At 39.9% G+C, this 15073-nt stretch overlaps 1 protein-coding gene across 1 annotated transcript; it reads right to left on the bottom strand.

The window, feature by feature from the left end:
• Nucleotides 1-1633: 1633 nt before the first annotated feature.
• Nucleotides 1634-2694, bottom strand: LOC137007073 (uncharacterized). Its single transcript, XM_067368367.1, has 2 exons — nt 2613-2694; nt 1634-2580 (listed from the first exon to the last, which is right to left on the bottom strand). The coding sequence occupies exons 1-2, from the start codon at nt 2692-2694 to the stop codon at nt 1634-1636; spliced, it is 1029 nt and encodes a 342-aa protein (XP_067224468.1).
• Between the last annotated feature and the right edge of the window lie 12379 nt (nt 2695-15073).

Raw genomic sequence — 15073 nt, 5'->3', positions numbered from 1 at the left:
TAAGGATGAATCAATTATATCAAGAAGTGGACCTACAACCTCTGGAAGCATTTCTTTCAGTAGTTTAGTCGGCATTGGGTCTAGCATACATGTCGTTGATTTTGATGATTTGATAAGTTTAGATAATTCTTCCTCTCCTATAGTGGCGAATGATTCTAGTTTTACCTCAGGGACACTACAGTGCACTGTCTGAAGCGAAACTGTAGACGGTTGCATGTTTTTAATTTTCTCTCTAATATTATCAATCTTGCAAGTAAAGAAGTTCATAAAGTTATTACTGCTGTGCTCTATGGAAACGTCAGCAGTTGAATCTCTGTTTCTAGTTAATTTAGCCACTGTGTCAAATAAATACCTAGGATTATGTTTGTTTTCTATTAAGAGATTTGAAAAATAAAAATCTGTACTCAATCATTTTTTCTTTCCACGAAAGGCGAAAAACTTCTAGTTTTGTTTTCTTCCAACTACGTTCAGCTTTTCTAACAGCTCGTTTTAGAGCCCGAGTGTGCTCATCATACCACGCCGTTGGATTAGTTTCCTTAATCTTCTTTAGACGTAAAGGAGCGACTGCATCTAATGTGCTGGAAAAGAGAGAGCCTATAGTTTCTGTTGCAGCATCAAGTTCTTCTAAGTTGTCAGGTATACTAAGGCGATGAAACTGCTCGGGGAGATTATTTATAAAGCAATCTTTAGTGGTAGACGTGATGGTTCTACAATATTTATGGCTGGGTGGTGGTTTTGTAGCCTTGGCTAATTGTATTATACACGAGACTAAATAATGATCTGATATATCATCGCTCTGCTGTAGAATTTCAACAGCATCAATATCAATTCCATGCGACAGTATTAGATCTAGGGTATGATTACGACAATGAGTGGGTCCTGACACGTGTTGTCTAACTCCAATAGAGTTTAAAATGTCAGCAAATGCCAATCCAAATGCGTCTTTATTATTATCTACATGGATATTAAAATCACCAACAACAAGGACTTTATCCGCAGCCAGTACTAACTCTGATAGAAAATCAGCAAATTCTTTGATAAAGTCAGTATGGTGCCCTGGTGGCCTGTATACAGTAGCCAGCACAAATGTCAACTTACATAATGTTACATAAAGTACCATCACTTCAAAGGAATTATATTTGAAATTCTTTTGAATTGTTCTGAATATATTACTATAAATTACAGCAACACCTCCCCCTTTGCCTTTCTGTCAAGGATTGTGTGGATAATCATAACCTTGAGGACTAGATTCATTTAAAGTAATGTAATCGTCTGGTTTTAGCCAGGTTTCTTTCAAACACAGCAAGTCTAGTTTATTGTCTGTGATAATTTCATTTACAATAAGTGCTTTTGAAGAAATAGATCTAATGTTCAGTAACCCAAGCTTTATCATTTGTTTATCTGATTTATCTGTGATTTTCATTTTTTGAACATCAATTAAATTTTTACCCTTAAAAGGTTTCAGAAGTTTTTTGTATTTACTAGTTCGAGGTACAGACACAGTCTCTATGTGATAATATCTAGGTGAAAGAGTTTCTATGTGCTGTGAATTATTTGAGTTCTGTGACGAGAGGCGGCTAGCAGACGGTCGGTTTAGCCAGTTTGTCTGCGTCCTGATCTGGGCCCTGGTTTGTCATGTTTCAGCTCTAAGACTATGTGTCAAATTTCTAGATAGAAGAGCAGCGCCATCCCGGGAGGGATGAATACCATCTCTTTTCAACAGATCAGGTCTGCCCCAAAAGCTTTTCCAATTGTCTATGAAACCTATATTATTCTGCGCACACCACTTAGACAGCCAGCCATTGAGTGATGATAACCTGCTAACTATCTCATCACTCCGACGAACAGGAAGAGGGCCAGAACAAATTACTTCTGCTGACATTGAATTTGCGAGTTCACACACCTCTTTAATGTTAATTTTAGTGATCTCCGACTGGCGAAGTCGAACATCATTTGTGCCGACGTGGATAATGATTTTAGAATATTTACGTTTAGCATTAGCCAGCACTTTTAAATTTGCTTTGATGTCAGGTGCTCTGGCCCCCGGCAAACATGTGACTATGGTGGCTGGTGTCTCTATTTTCACGTTCCGTGTAATAGAATCGCCAATGACTAGGGCACTTTCAACAGGATTCTCAGTGGGTGCGTCACTGAGTGGGGAGAACCTGTTTGATGTTCTAATCGGAACGGAAGAGTGGTGTTTGTTCTTGCCATTATGCCGCCTCACAGTCACCCAGTTAGCCTGCTGCGTGGCTTCTACAACCGGAACCGAATGTGCAGTGTTTACTAGGCTAGTCGCATCCAAAGCAGTATCTAAGGCCCTTTCATTCTCACTATCCTCAATTAAAGTTTGGATGCGTGTCTCTAATTCTGAGATTCTCTCTGTCAGCCTGACAATATCCCTGCATTTATCACATGTGTAAGTCTCACTGCTGACAGAAAGAGCTAAGCTGTACATGTTGCATTTAATGCACATGATAATCGTTGGACATGACTGACCGTGTGTTTGATGAACGCCGTCCGAAAAACTGCAACGCACACGGGACTCGCTGGCTGGATGTCTCGGTCGCTTGCCGGTGCCTGGGGTAAGGGTGATGTGCGGGACGCTGTACCTCGCGGTGGATCGATGAATGCCGGGCAGCAACGTCTCCACAGCTTCCCGATCTGGCGAGGACAGATCAGAATAACATACATCGGATAAATCCGCCATTAAATCGACAAGGAAGGTTGGTTTAGAGGAAAAAAGAAAGTAGACGGTAGCTAGCAGGCTAGCGGCCTATGGCTAACACTAGGTGATTATGCTGGTGGATTGCTAGTAATAAATCGTTCCGTTTAGTAATACTATGCAATAGGTTAAGTAATCTAGTGAAAAATAAGAAAGTTATATTATGTGAATAGGAATACAGAGAAGGATTTCGGATAAACTCCACGAAGCTCCAAACGTAGGTCAGACAGCAGGCAGGCAGCAGCGTTGAGCAGCGTTGAAGCATGCTGCGCTCTGTTCAAGTGTGAGCTAATGGGAATGAGTAATGAGTGTGTAAATGTGCAGGTAAGACTGGTTCTCGACTGTGGTCCTCTCGTGGATGTGCTTCTAACTCGGAGTCTCGACTGTGGTCCTCTCGTGGATGTGCTTCTAACTCTGCGAAAAGAATCAGTAAGCACACACACAGATAGCACAGCTAGAGAACAGCAGAAGAAAAGAAGAGCACAAAACAAACAGAATAGTATTTAGCAAAGAGCAGAATAATAATGGGGTGCTTCCAGTTTCCCTATAAAATAAAGTTTCTGTCTTTAACACTGTTTGCAGAATGAGTTTTGTAAAATTTAATTTAGAAGGATGGTTCTAGACAGGGGTTTTTGAAAAGGATTTCAAAGTACCAGGACTGTGATTGTTATTAAAATTCCCTTCGGGGTGAAAGAAAAACAATAACAATGACAGTATTGGGTTCTCAGCTAGTAGGATTGACAACCATGCACCACAAAGTGTTTCTAGATGTGTGATCGGGGTTTATGGACGCCTACCAGTCTCCTTGTCGACCTGCTCGAGCCTAGGCTGAGTAGGATAACAGGATGAGGAGGGAAGGTAAAGTGAGTGTCGTACTATTTTAAAAGAAGTGTTCTGTTTCCCAAATATTTGTTAAATATTTCTCAAAAACTCTGCTTTTATGACTTTCACAGGTACGAACCCAAAAACCAGCAGCAGTAGTCAAACCAGAAGAGGACAGCTGAGAGGGAGAGAGAGATAGAGGGAGCAAGAGAGGAAGAGAGTGGAGTTTTTTCCAAAGTTTGGAAAAATTACAGGGTTGACAGAGTGGTGGCGCTAGGGAGTCGCTACACCTAGGGGGTTAGCTTGCTGCTCTAGCAGGACAAGTTAACTGACCCAAGTATTGAGGAAGACCCCCAAAATTTTCCTTAAATAAATGAATTAAATCAAAGACTGAGGGAGTGAAAGTCTGAGACTAAACTTTATTTTAAATGAATTTTGAATTCAAATTTGGAAGTTGTGAATTAAAATTGTAATGGGTTCAGCATTAAACATTGAGAGCAATTATAATCAAATTAATCAATCAATCAAGTATCATCTGAATTAGGGAAGCCCAAATCCTAATTAATGACTAATGAAATTAAAATTTCAAAGCAATAATTATTAGTTAATGATTACAATTGACAGATGTTGGTAAGGAACTACCATTAAATTAATCCACAAATATCCCTACCATATGAAAGCTAAACTGCAATTCATTATGAAATTGATTTTAAATTAAAATTGAAATCGAATTAGAATTCCCAATCAAAAATTCCTAATCCCTGATGTCATGAAAATCAATAAGAGCAGTTACAAATAACAGGAAATGTCAATAAAATAATCAGGACGATTGCTAATTATAAAACAAAACCGTGTTTAACTGACAAGAGTAAATTTAGGAGAGAGACAACTCTTCAACAAATGAGATTAACAAAACAGGTTTATTAATTTAACATTTGTCACGTTCTCTCAAATGGGAGGAGATGAGAAAAGATAAGATGTGTAAGTGAGAGAGAGAGGGAGGTGAAAGCACTAGAGTGAATTAAAGTTCAGTAAGAAAGAAGTCATTCCAACATTGCAACATTGCATTCAGACCACAAAATGCTATGCTAGCCACTAGCCCTTTAGCAATGCTACTAGCTTTACATAGACTGTAATGCAACCGCGCTAGTTTTAGCTAGCTCAGCTAATGCTAGGCTGTGTTTACACACAGTTAAATATGGCGCTGGCAGACTGCGTATGCGCACTTAAAGGTTATCCCGGAAAAGGTTTCTTAGGGCTTCCGGGTTACAGCTGTCACTGTCGTGGTGACAGCAACGCACAACAAAGAATACACTTGTTCTATACTCTTTGCACACAGATAATAAACAACAAAAGCACACTAATTATTGAACTGACAGCGCAGTTCACATTCACAATGAACCATTCAGCTTCTCATGTTTCAGAGCTGAACAACCCCCACACGTTTGTCACAGACATGTCAGGTTCCAACGTCACCCAATCACAGCGCGCACCATCTCCAGAATACTAATCACCGCCACCTGCACCTCATCACTCCCCTCATCAGCAGCTCCATAAAACACTCACACTCACAGCACTCCACGTCCGGTCTTGTTTGCATACCATACCAGTTTATGCTTACCTCAAGGACTCCCCTTCGCATACCTACCTGTCTCCATCGTGTCGATTCCCATTGTGTTCTTCGTCTGCCTCGTGAGTGTGTTCCCGTCAGCTTCCAAGTGCTCCAACGATCTCCAGTCTCCAGCGTCTAACTCCCTGCAAAGAAAAGGACAGTAACTATTCCAAGTATTTCCAGTTCAAGTCATTCTACTACCAGTTCACTCACCTGTTTCATTCTCCTTGCTCTCCTGTGGTCAAAATAAATACTGTGTTAAGTGATACCTGTGTCTGTCCTCCGTCTACTGTAACAACGTTAGAGTGAGGCACATTAATCCACAGATTTTTCTGCAATTAATAATAGTAACGTTACTGAGATCTCGGCGATCTGAATCATTCGTGTCAGTTTCTGGACACGCAACAACATGCAGGATTTACTGCAACAAATACTTGATCAAGAATTTTCCAAATAATCCCATTCAAATCGAACTCAGACACGCATAGTGTTTAGAGTATTAATATCTCATCTCACGAAAGAGCGGATATAGGCGGCACATTAAGTAGCTACTCTCTAATGTAACCATGCAGGGATTTTAGCTTAGTTGAAATAACATTGGAACACGCAATATTATCCACTATAGCTACAAGGCCTTAAATGGAACAAAAGCAAGCAACACGCTTACTCTGTCCTGGTGCGCTCTCAGGCGACTTTCTTTTCGTCTTGGCAGACAATCTTAGATTCATTTACTGCAGTATTAACAACAACAACAACAACAACAACGTGCAGACAAACAACTCGAGTTCAGATTTCATTCATCCACCGAGCCTTATGTGCAATCATTGTTATGACAATCAAAAGCCTCGTTTCTGTTTCTAATCTATCTTCCGGATCAATAGAAAAGATACAATCACACAAGTTACTTGTTTTGTGTACAAATTAGATTAAACTGCACAAATTTTCTCCACCATATATGTACGGACCTTAGGTCATTTATTAGCTCAACTTAATTGTTACAGGGAATAAGAATTGAATCAACTGTAAATGATTCACTGTGAATGATTCAGAATTAATATTTAACACTTCATCAATTATTCGTCCAGCGAAAATTGAGGTTAGAGTATTTTACCAATTCTGGATAAAATATTATTCTGTGGCCAACAGTAACAATATTTTATTATGATTATTATTCTTATTATTGTAATTATTATATTATAAGCAAGAGGTAACTTGATATTTTAAGTTTAAGGCAGTAATTTGACACACAGCACAAGAAACTCGTATATGTGACAATCAAAGCAAGATTTATTGACTACTTCTAATGATTACAGGAAACTAAGGCTAAACACTACAGGTCTACAAAGAAGACCCGAGACCCGAGGACCCGGGACCCGACCCGGGACCCGTACGGGTTCGGGACTATATTTTAAATGGTCAGCCGGGCCCGGGTCGGGTCCTAATCTATTACTCCGGTTCCCGGGTCTGATTAACATTGTGTGTATACCCAAGCCGATTTGATTCGGAGATCACCCGGCCGTGTTGGGAGTCAGTCAGCGCTGTGCGTGTTTTGTAACTTGGAAAGTATGAGCCGGGAAATAAGGTGAAAAAACACGAGTGACCCCAGCCATCAGAAGCAGAGCGGCGGAGTTAATGCAAGCAAACGGTGATCATTGAGTTTTACTATTCCTATCGTGTGCAACAGTAATGCAAACAAACTTCAAATCTCAAGAACTGCTTGTAGCCTTGCACATTCGCATTTAAATAACATAGCCTAGCTATTTCAGATCATTAACAAAATATGAACTATCACACAAATGTTTTCTGTGACGCTTAAAGCTTATGTTTCAGGTTGCTCCAGCTAACGCGCATGTCTCATGCGAGCGCACTTTCTTTCTCCCGTTTTTATAATAAAATTATGCCGTCTTGTTATATCTAAAGTTTTGGTCAGACTCGGCTCAGAAAGCACAGAAATGCTAACGTCAGCGGCCATGTCACTGAAGAAACAATCGTTATTATAGTTCAAAAGGGCAAACAGTCAAAGTTATTTTATTATGTGAGTTGACTCGAGTCTCGAGATACAACGAAATAATGCAAAACTGCAAAGTCGCATTTGTCATCGTGACAGCAAGTGAACTTTTAAAGCTGGAATAATGAGTGGATTAAGCATTTCAATCGGCAAGAGAGGAATAACGGATGAACTTTCTTGGCAAGTGCATCACAGTCAGGTACAAGGGAAAAAGCTACAGCCTACTAATAAGACAACACGTTTTATTTTCGCAACTTGTTTATTGACTTATTAATAGCAATTTGATGTGGAATAGACCTATGTGCCGATCGGGTCCAGACGGGTCCGGTCGGGGTCGGGTTCGGGTCCAGCTTAGACGGGTCCGGGTAGTACATTTATGGCATTTCTCGGTTCTGCACGGGTTCGGGTCTGTGGAATTACAAATTTAAGAATCTGTTTAAAATCTACAGATCCTACATCCTGACCATTTGGCAGGACAAGCTCAAGATACAGCAGTGCTTTTGTCTCTATGATAATGTAAAGGTATAGGTGATACTGCCAGACTGATTGGATTAGCACCTATGCATTTGAATGACACAGTTATGCTGATTAGATCATGGCTGGGAAATGTAAGCAATGATCTGATTCCTGTACTGCATTTGCATCCTTTGTTTAGATTGTCCACACCTCTACTCTATGTATCCCTCCCCCTTGAATGTATATGAAGTACCAAGTCACTGCTTTAGTTAGACTTTGGATGACCACAGCGACGCACAGCGTGTTTCTCAATAAAGAGTAACTTCTGCTTCAAGAGATCCCAAAGTCTCCTGGTCTATGCTTCTGAGATTTCCAACAGTTTTGGTGCCGTGACCCGGATAGAGCTTCTCATCTCAATCCAGATTGAAACTTCAAGCACAACAAAGATCTGATCCAAAGGAAGATCCAGGCTGAATTCTCCTGTTCACCCAAGGGTTGGTGAGTGATACTCTATCCAAAAGAACCATTAAGACCAGTACTAATGTGTTATCCTCTGCGCCGTCAGAGAAGAGTTAACAGACAGCTGTAGGGTTTGGTTAACTAAGTTATCCTCTAAAAATGTTCTTTTAGAGATGAAGTTTATCCTCTGTTTAGGCAGGGAAGTTTAGCATCACATGCTAATAATTAGGTATCCTCTGTTCAGGCAGGGAAGAATTAGTGTAAAGTGCTAATAATTTGTGTTGTCCTCTGTTTTATCAGGGAAGGTGGTGTGTTAAAAGAATAGCCATCCTCTACTTTGCTAGAGAAGAAGGTTCATCCTCTGTTAATTCAGGGAAGGTTACAGTTGTTACAGTGGGTTAGCAGGTTGGTTCTACTCTGCTCACCAGAGACGGTTGAATACATTACAATGTGTATTAACTAGGTTAACCTCTGCTCTGTCAGGGAAGTGTTGAAGTGTATTGTTGTACCAGAAAGACATTACACAATGTTGAGAAAGAACGCTAGACTTATTCCAACAACTGAGAAAGGTGGACTAGCTACTCCTTTATGGACAGATAGTGAGTTCAAATCAGTGTTAGGAAAGCACATGGACTCAATAGTGACTGAGTCAGTCAGATTGGATTTGACAAAGAAATTTGGGATTCATCCAGAAAAAATTTGGTCCATTGAAGAATGCAAAAAGTTACTTGGTGCTTGTATTCGGAAGAAAAATATGAAGGGCATTATCTGCTGCCACAAAGAATTTACTCTATCCATTGCACAAGAACAAATCCAACATATTGCTAAGTTAGAAGAGCAGAACAAACAGTTGCACACTAGAGTGTCTCGTCTCACTCAGAAGTTGGGCCTTAACAAAGCCTCAACCAAATGTGACTCAAAAGACCAACAGTCAGATGAAAGCTATCCTGACTTACAGTCTTTCTGTAGACTAGAGGGCAATAGCAATACTGGATTCATGGATAAAGATGTAAAAGCAGTTGAAGTGTGTGGAGTGAGACAAAAGGCTCAGAGTAGGGCAAAAGGGTTGACACAGTTCCATCTGTAACCCCCATACTGCAGTTACAAGCAGTCAGTACCGCTATAGGTCCTGAAGACATAGAAAGAATTGCTGAGAATTTGCCATCAGTGCATAGAAATTTTTCTGAGTTTAGGACAGAGTTGTCCAGAAAAATTAAGCTCTATGATATGTCCCTAGCTGAAGTCACACAGCTAATGTCACAAATCCTGAAAGAGTCAGAATTCAATGATTTTGAAAGTGCTGTAAATAATTCTGAGTTTCAGTATTCCAGCAAAGGCGAATTGAGAGAAGGAGTTCTGAGAGTGTTACAGAACCTTGTTGGACCAAAGGTAGACTGGTCAAAGATCACTAGTTGTGTACAGAAGGATGAAACTGTAAGTGAGTACACTGAAAGATTTTGTCAGTCAGCGGCAGCATACAGTGGAATAGTTGACACTCCAGAGAAGGTGTTAGAGGATAATGGACCACTGGTCCGCATGTGGTTTGATGGGCTTTCATCAGAATACAGAAATGCATTGCCTTTCTTAGACCTCACATGGTCCAATGGAACCCTGCAAAACAACTTGGATAGGTTAGCTATTTGGGAAAGAGACTCAGATGTCAAGACAAGAGTAAAGATTGCAGCAGCATCCTTTAAGGTCAACACAGAGAATCGACAGAAACGTAAATGTCCTAAGAGAGAAGGCAGATGTCATTACTGTGGTAAACCTGGACATTGGATGAAAGAGTGTAGGAAAAACAAAAAGACATTAAAAGAAATGAACAGCTTTACTCAGCTCCTACTCAGTCTACTTGCTACACTGAAACTGCCCCTCCCCTCTTCTCCAAACTCTTGGAGCAGCAGCTTGCTGACATGCTAACCATTTGGGCTGTGAGTGCTTAATTTCCCCAGTCATTTACAAGAAAGCTGAAAGACTCATTCTGAACAAAAGAAAGTTGACTATCACTTCCATCATTTGGGGACACAGGTTAAGTACACTTACAGCCTTAAATGTTATGCTACAGCACACTCCATTCACTTGTCCATCCTCAATGGGTTATGATGTCTGCTATGACTGATGTTTCAATGGAAGATGGAGATGTAGCACCTTAAATTTGGAAACTAACTACAGGGAGAGAATAGGACACACAGACCAGTGAGGAGCCCAGGGAAGAACCGAAGTGCATAAGGCTTCGGGGGCTAAACCCTGTGGTGAAGACTTCCTCATAGGTTTCCCCCTCTCTCAGTTTATCCCCACCTTACTGGTCTATAGGTGTCAAATTGATTAAGACTAGGTTAAGAAAAAGAAGAACAAAACCACCATACGATCACTAGAAGTTTATGATGATCAGAGTTAGACAGAAAAACTATACGATCATCAGAGGTGTAACGTACTAAAGTCTATGCATGAATACTGCTGGTCTGCTGTCTCTTTGTTTTCTTGTGTGCAGGTATGTGTATATGCCATGATGTCTCACAAGCAGCACCTGGTGTAAACCATCACCTCAGATATCCATGAACAACCTTCATGATGACGGAGTCATCTGAGCAACTCAGAGTTGCACGACGACAAATAATCATCTTGGGACAAACATGGAAATGGACTCTCCCGGGAACAGACTCCACAGATATTCAGGCGCCATGGACTTTTAGGAATTCCACGCTTATGCTACATGGTTTTTCTGTGTCATCATGTAGTTAATACAACATGTTACCACCCTGCATTGTATATGTGTGTCAACAGTATACTCAAGTTAAAGAACAACACTTATGTAAATGTTGGACACGACACAGAATAAGATGTATGTGCCTGTAACTGTTACAAGTTGCATGACTGGAAGATGGAACTTATGTTAACAAACATATGTTATAGAAGGGATTTAAGAAGGTTTAAATTTGTATTATGTGAGCGTTATTAGAACTCTCAAAGGGGGAACTGTGGAATTACAAATTTAAGAATCTGTTTAAAATCTGCAGATCCTACATCCTGACCATTTGGCAGGACAAGCTCAAGATACAGCAGTGCTTTTGTCTCTATGATAATGTAAAGGTATAGGTGATACTGCCAGACTGATTGGATTAGCACCTATGCATTTGAATGACACAGTTATGCTGATTAGATCATGGCTGGGAAATGTAAGCAATGATCTGATTCCTGTACTGCATTTGCATCCTTTGTTTAGATTGTCCACACCTCTACTCTATGTATCCCTCCCCCTTGAATGTATATGAACCACCAAGTCACTGCTTTAGTTAGACTTTGGATGACCACAGCGACGCACAGCGTGTTTCTCAATAAAGAGTAAGGTTCAGTGTACCACAGGGTCAGTGTACCACATTTACGGGTCTCTTTGGGTTTGGGTATGAATTTTTGGACCCGTGAAGATCTCTACTAAACACACACACACACACACACACATATACTTGTTTTTGTGAAATGTGGGGACATTCCATAGGCGTAATGGTTTTTATACTGTACAAACCGTATTTTCTATCCCCCTACACTACCCCTACCCCTAAACCTAACCCTCACAGGAAACTGTGCACACTTTTACTTTCTCACAAAAACTCATTCTGTGTGATTTATAAGCCTTTTGAAAAGTGGGGACATGCTGAATGTCCTCATATTTCACCTCTTTTTGTAATACCCATGTCATACCCATGTCATTATACACATTTGTGTCCTGATATTTCACAAAAACAAGTACACACACACACACACACACACACACACACACACATACATACATGCACACACATTCAACTTTAACAACTTTATAAAGTTTCTTAATATTTTCCTGATACTGAATTTCAATGTTTCATTCACACAGAATTACAGAGAATTATAAACTCTGTATTTAGAGCTCAAACATGACACACTTCTTACACACATATTACTAGACTGACCTAATTAAAACAATGATTATAAGAGAAAGAAGATGCATACAGGAATACAAACATATAATGCATTGAATCCAACATGTTAGTAATCCTATCATATCATGCGTTATTCTAGATATAGTTAATATTTTAACAGATAAACAATTGTCCCTTTTTGAGATTCAAGATTGAGTCCTTAAGCATAGTTAACACTTTGACCGGAGTCACGAGTGACCGGGTCAAGATGGATTGCTCAACACAAGGGAGGTATTGATAGGACAGATTCGTCTTTAAATCCGTTGATGGGTGTTTTCCTGTTCCGTCCGATAATACAAGAGGGTTTTGTGAGAGAATCAATAGATTTAATGTGATCAGACCCACGTGATGGGTTCTGATTAGTTTATTGCTGATGAGCTAAGAAGTCCTTTAGACAGAGTCCTTTGTTAAAAGAAGTCATGTCATCACTTCTGTTAAGGCTAGGTGTTTCCTGTCAGGAAATGGATCTATTGGACCAAATGAAGCTTTGTTCAATCATGTTGTTCATTGATAAAGTCATTGGTAAGTTCTGTCGAGCGAGGCCCTACAACATCTTAACTTAACTCTTAAGTAAAAGTTAAAAGTCTGCACAAAAAGAAATTCCATCTTATCTACTTTCTAAAATGCATGTCATGGATCTATTGCAACAATTCATAAGTGCTTGTTTTTGTTTTGTTTGTTTTTGACCTTGTAACTTTTTAATCAAAATATCTGGATTAAGTGAAATGAGTGAGTAAACTTCTCGCTGGTGATATATGTAGGACTTTTAAATTTTGCTATTTCTGCTGCACAATGGTTTTCATTATTTTATATCATTATTTATGACTTCCTGATGGCCACCCCAATACATCCCTCACAACAGGGGGTGAGGGCGGTCCCCAATCGGCTGTCCTGATAAACTCTACAGAGAGCTCACTTATCGCAAGCAACCTACGTTTCCATAGCATTCTGTGTGTGGGAGCTGGTGCTGCAACCTATAGACAACCTGATAGAACGTAAATACAAATCATTTGAATTTGTCAGTTACATAATATATATATATATATATATATATATATATATATATATATATATATGCAGTTTATTATGTCATGTTTATTATGTAGGGTGAATACATTTTTTTACTTAATTTACCTTATTGAGTTACCTATTTGTTATACAAAATGCACTCAAAATTAACTTATTGATCAAACTCGTTTTCCATCCTTAACATGCATATACGAGTGCACACAGCGTAAACACAGCCGACACTCTTCTGCATAATGTTAACCACATTATGTGTGTGTTTGTGTGTAAATATATATATATATATATATATATATATATATATATATATAGGCTACCTCAATGAAATACATTTTGAAATATAAAAAAATAAAAAATAAATTAAAGCTGCAAGCAGCGATGAAAGGGCCCTCGCACCCGGGCTCACCGCCACCCGTTGGCCTCAGGAAAACAGCGAACAGTGGGCAACATGCATGTAAGCGAGTAAATACAGGAGAATTATGGCAAAATCATGTAAAAGTGCCACACTTCCTGCTGCCAGCAGGTGGCGCTACAGCTAACTGAATATTGTCATATAGATGTCTTTAGGCCAGGACTTTTATCACTCATGTGAAGTTTGGGGCAGATCAGACATAGTATGCCTGAGTTACAACAGCTTCCTCTTTCATGGCGAAACATCAGACTTTGTCAGTCCGCCACGGACACGCCCTTCAACGAAAACTCAAGATCTTGGATATTTATCATCACTAAGGTCTTAAGATTAGACTGACAACATATGATGTTGATCTTGTTAAATCTCTATGAGGAGTTAATCACAGTGTAAAACATGTCATTTCCTGTTGCCCCTAGGTGGAGCTATGACTGTAACTGAATATTGTCATGAAGATGTCTTCAGGTCAGGACTCTAATAAAACACGTGAAGTTTGGGGCAGATCGGACATTGTTTGTCTGAGTTACAACAACTTCCTTTTTCATGGCGAAACAACAGACTTTGTCATGCCGCCACGGACACGCCCTTTAGTGAAAACTCTAGATCTTTGCAATTTAATGTCTCAAAGGCCTTTAGATTAGACTGACCAAAAATGACATTGATCTGATTAAATCTCTAGGAGGAGTTAATCACAGTGTAAAACATGTCAATTCCTGTTGCCTACAGGTGGCGCTATGACTGTAACCGAATATTGTTATGAAGATGTCTTCAGGCCAGGACTCTAATAAAATATGTGAAGTTTGGGGCAGATCCGACAGTATATACCCGAGTTACAACAACTTCCTGTTTAATGGCGAAAACATCAAACTTTGTCAGGCCGCCACGGACACGCCCTTAAGTGAAAACTCTAGATCTTCGCAATTTAACGTCACAAAGGCTTTTAGATTAGACTTACCAAAAATGACATTGATATGATTCAATCTCTAGGAGGAGTTTGTTAAAGTACAACGTCTGTAAAATGCAAAAAACTGTGAATTAATTCAAAATATCTGACTTCCTGTTCGGCTTCGGATTTCGCTCCAAGAGAATTTTTTGTAGGTACTGGGCTGATAAATGTGTGTACCGAATTTCAAAACCCTAGTGTAATGTAGCGAGCGGGGCTGTACGTTAGATGGCGCTATCGAGCCATTTTGCCACGCCCAATTCCGAAACCCATAAAATAAATATAGCTGCGAGCAGCGATGGCGGGCCCAAGCCCGGTGGCACCGCCACCCCGGTGGCTTCAGGGCAACTGTGCACGGCGGGCAATAGGCATTTAAAACGGTTAAACATCAAAGGGCTATGTCAAATTCACTCCACATTTACTGCACTACAAGGTGCCTCTATAGAGCCCCTCCTCCCTGCCCATTTCCAAAGGATTACATGTGCCAAGTTTTAACATTATTCTGATGAATCAGGTAAAAATAAGAGGGTGATCTCAATGTATGCTTAAAGGGACACATTTTCTGCTTCCAGTTGGTGGCGCTAAGACTTTGAATCACAATAGTCACATCCATGTGATCAGCCTTGTACAACGAAGACTAAGCCGAAGTTTCATCAA

Source organism: Chanodichthys erythropterus, chromosome 18 (assembly GCF_024489055.1).
Source record: "Chanodichthys erythropterus isolate Z2021 chromosome 18, ASM2448905v1, whole genome shotgun sequence".
Taxonomy (NCBI): domain Eukaryota; kingdom Metazoa; phylum Chordata; class Actinopteri; order Cypriniformes; family Xenocyprididae; genus Chanodichthys; species Chanodichthys erythropterus.
Note: the sequence above shows the minus strand (reverse complement) of the source record. Positions and strands in the feature narration are given on the sequence as shown.

Excerpts from the sequence above, each read along its gene's own strand:
- LOC137007073 (XM_067368367.1), bottom strand. The coding sequence starts at position 2,694 with ATGTATGTTATTCTGATCTGTCCTCGCCAGATCGGGAAGCTGTGGAGA. Across the intron at positions 2,581-2,612 it reads ATTCATCGATCCACCGCGAG|GCACCGGCAAGCGACCGAGA; the intron begins GTACAGCGTCCC and ends CCCTTACCCCAG.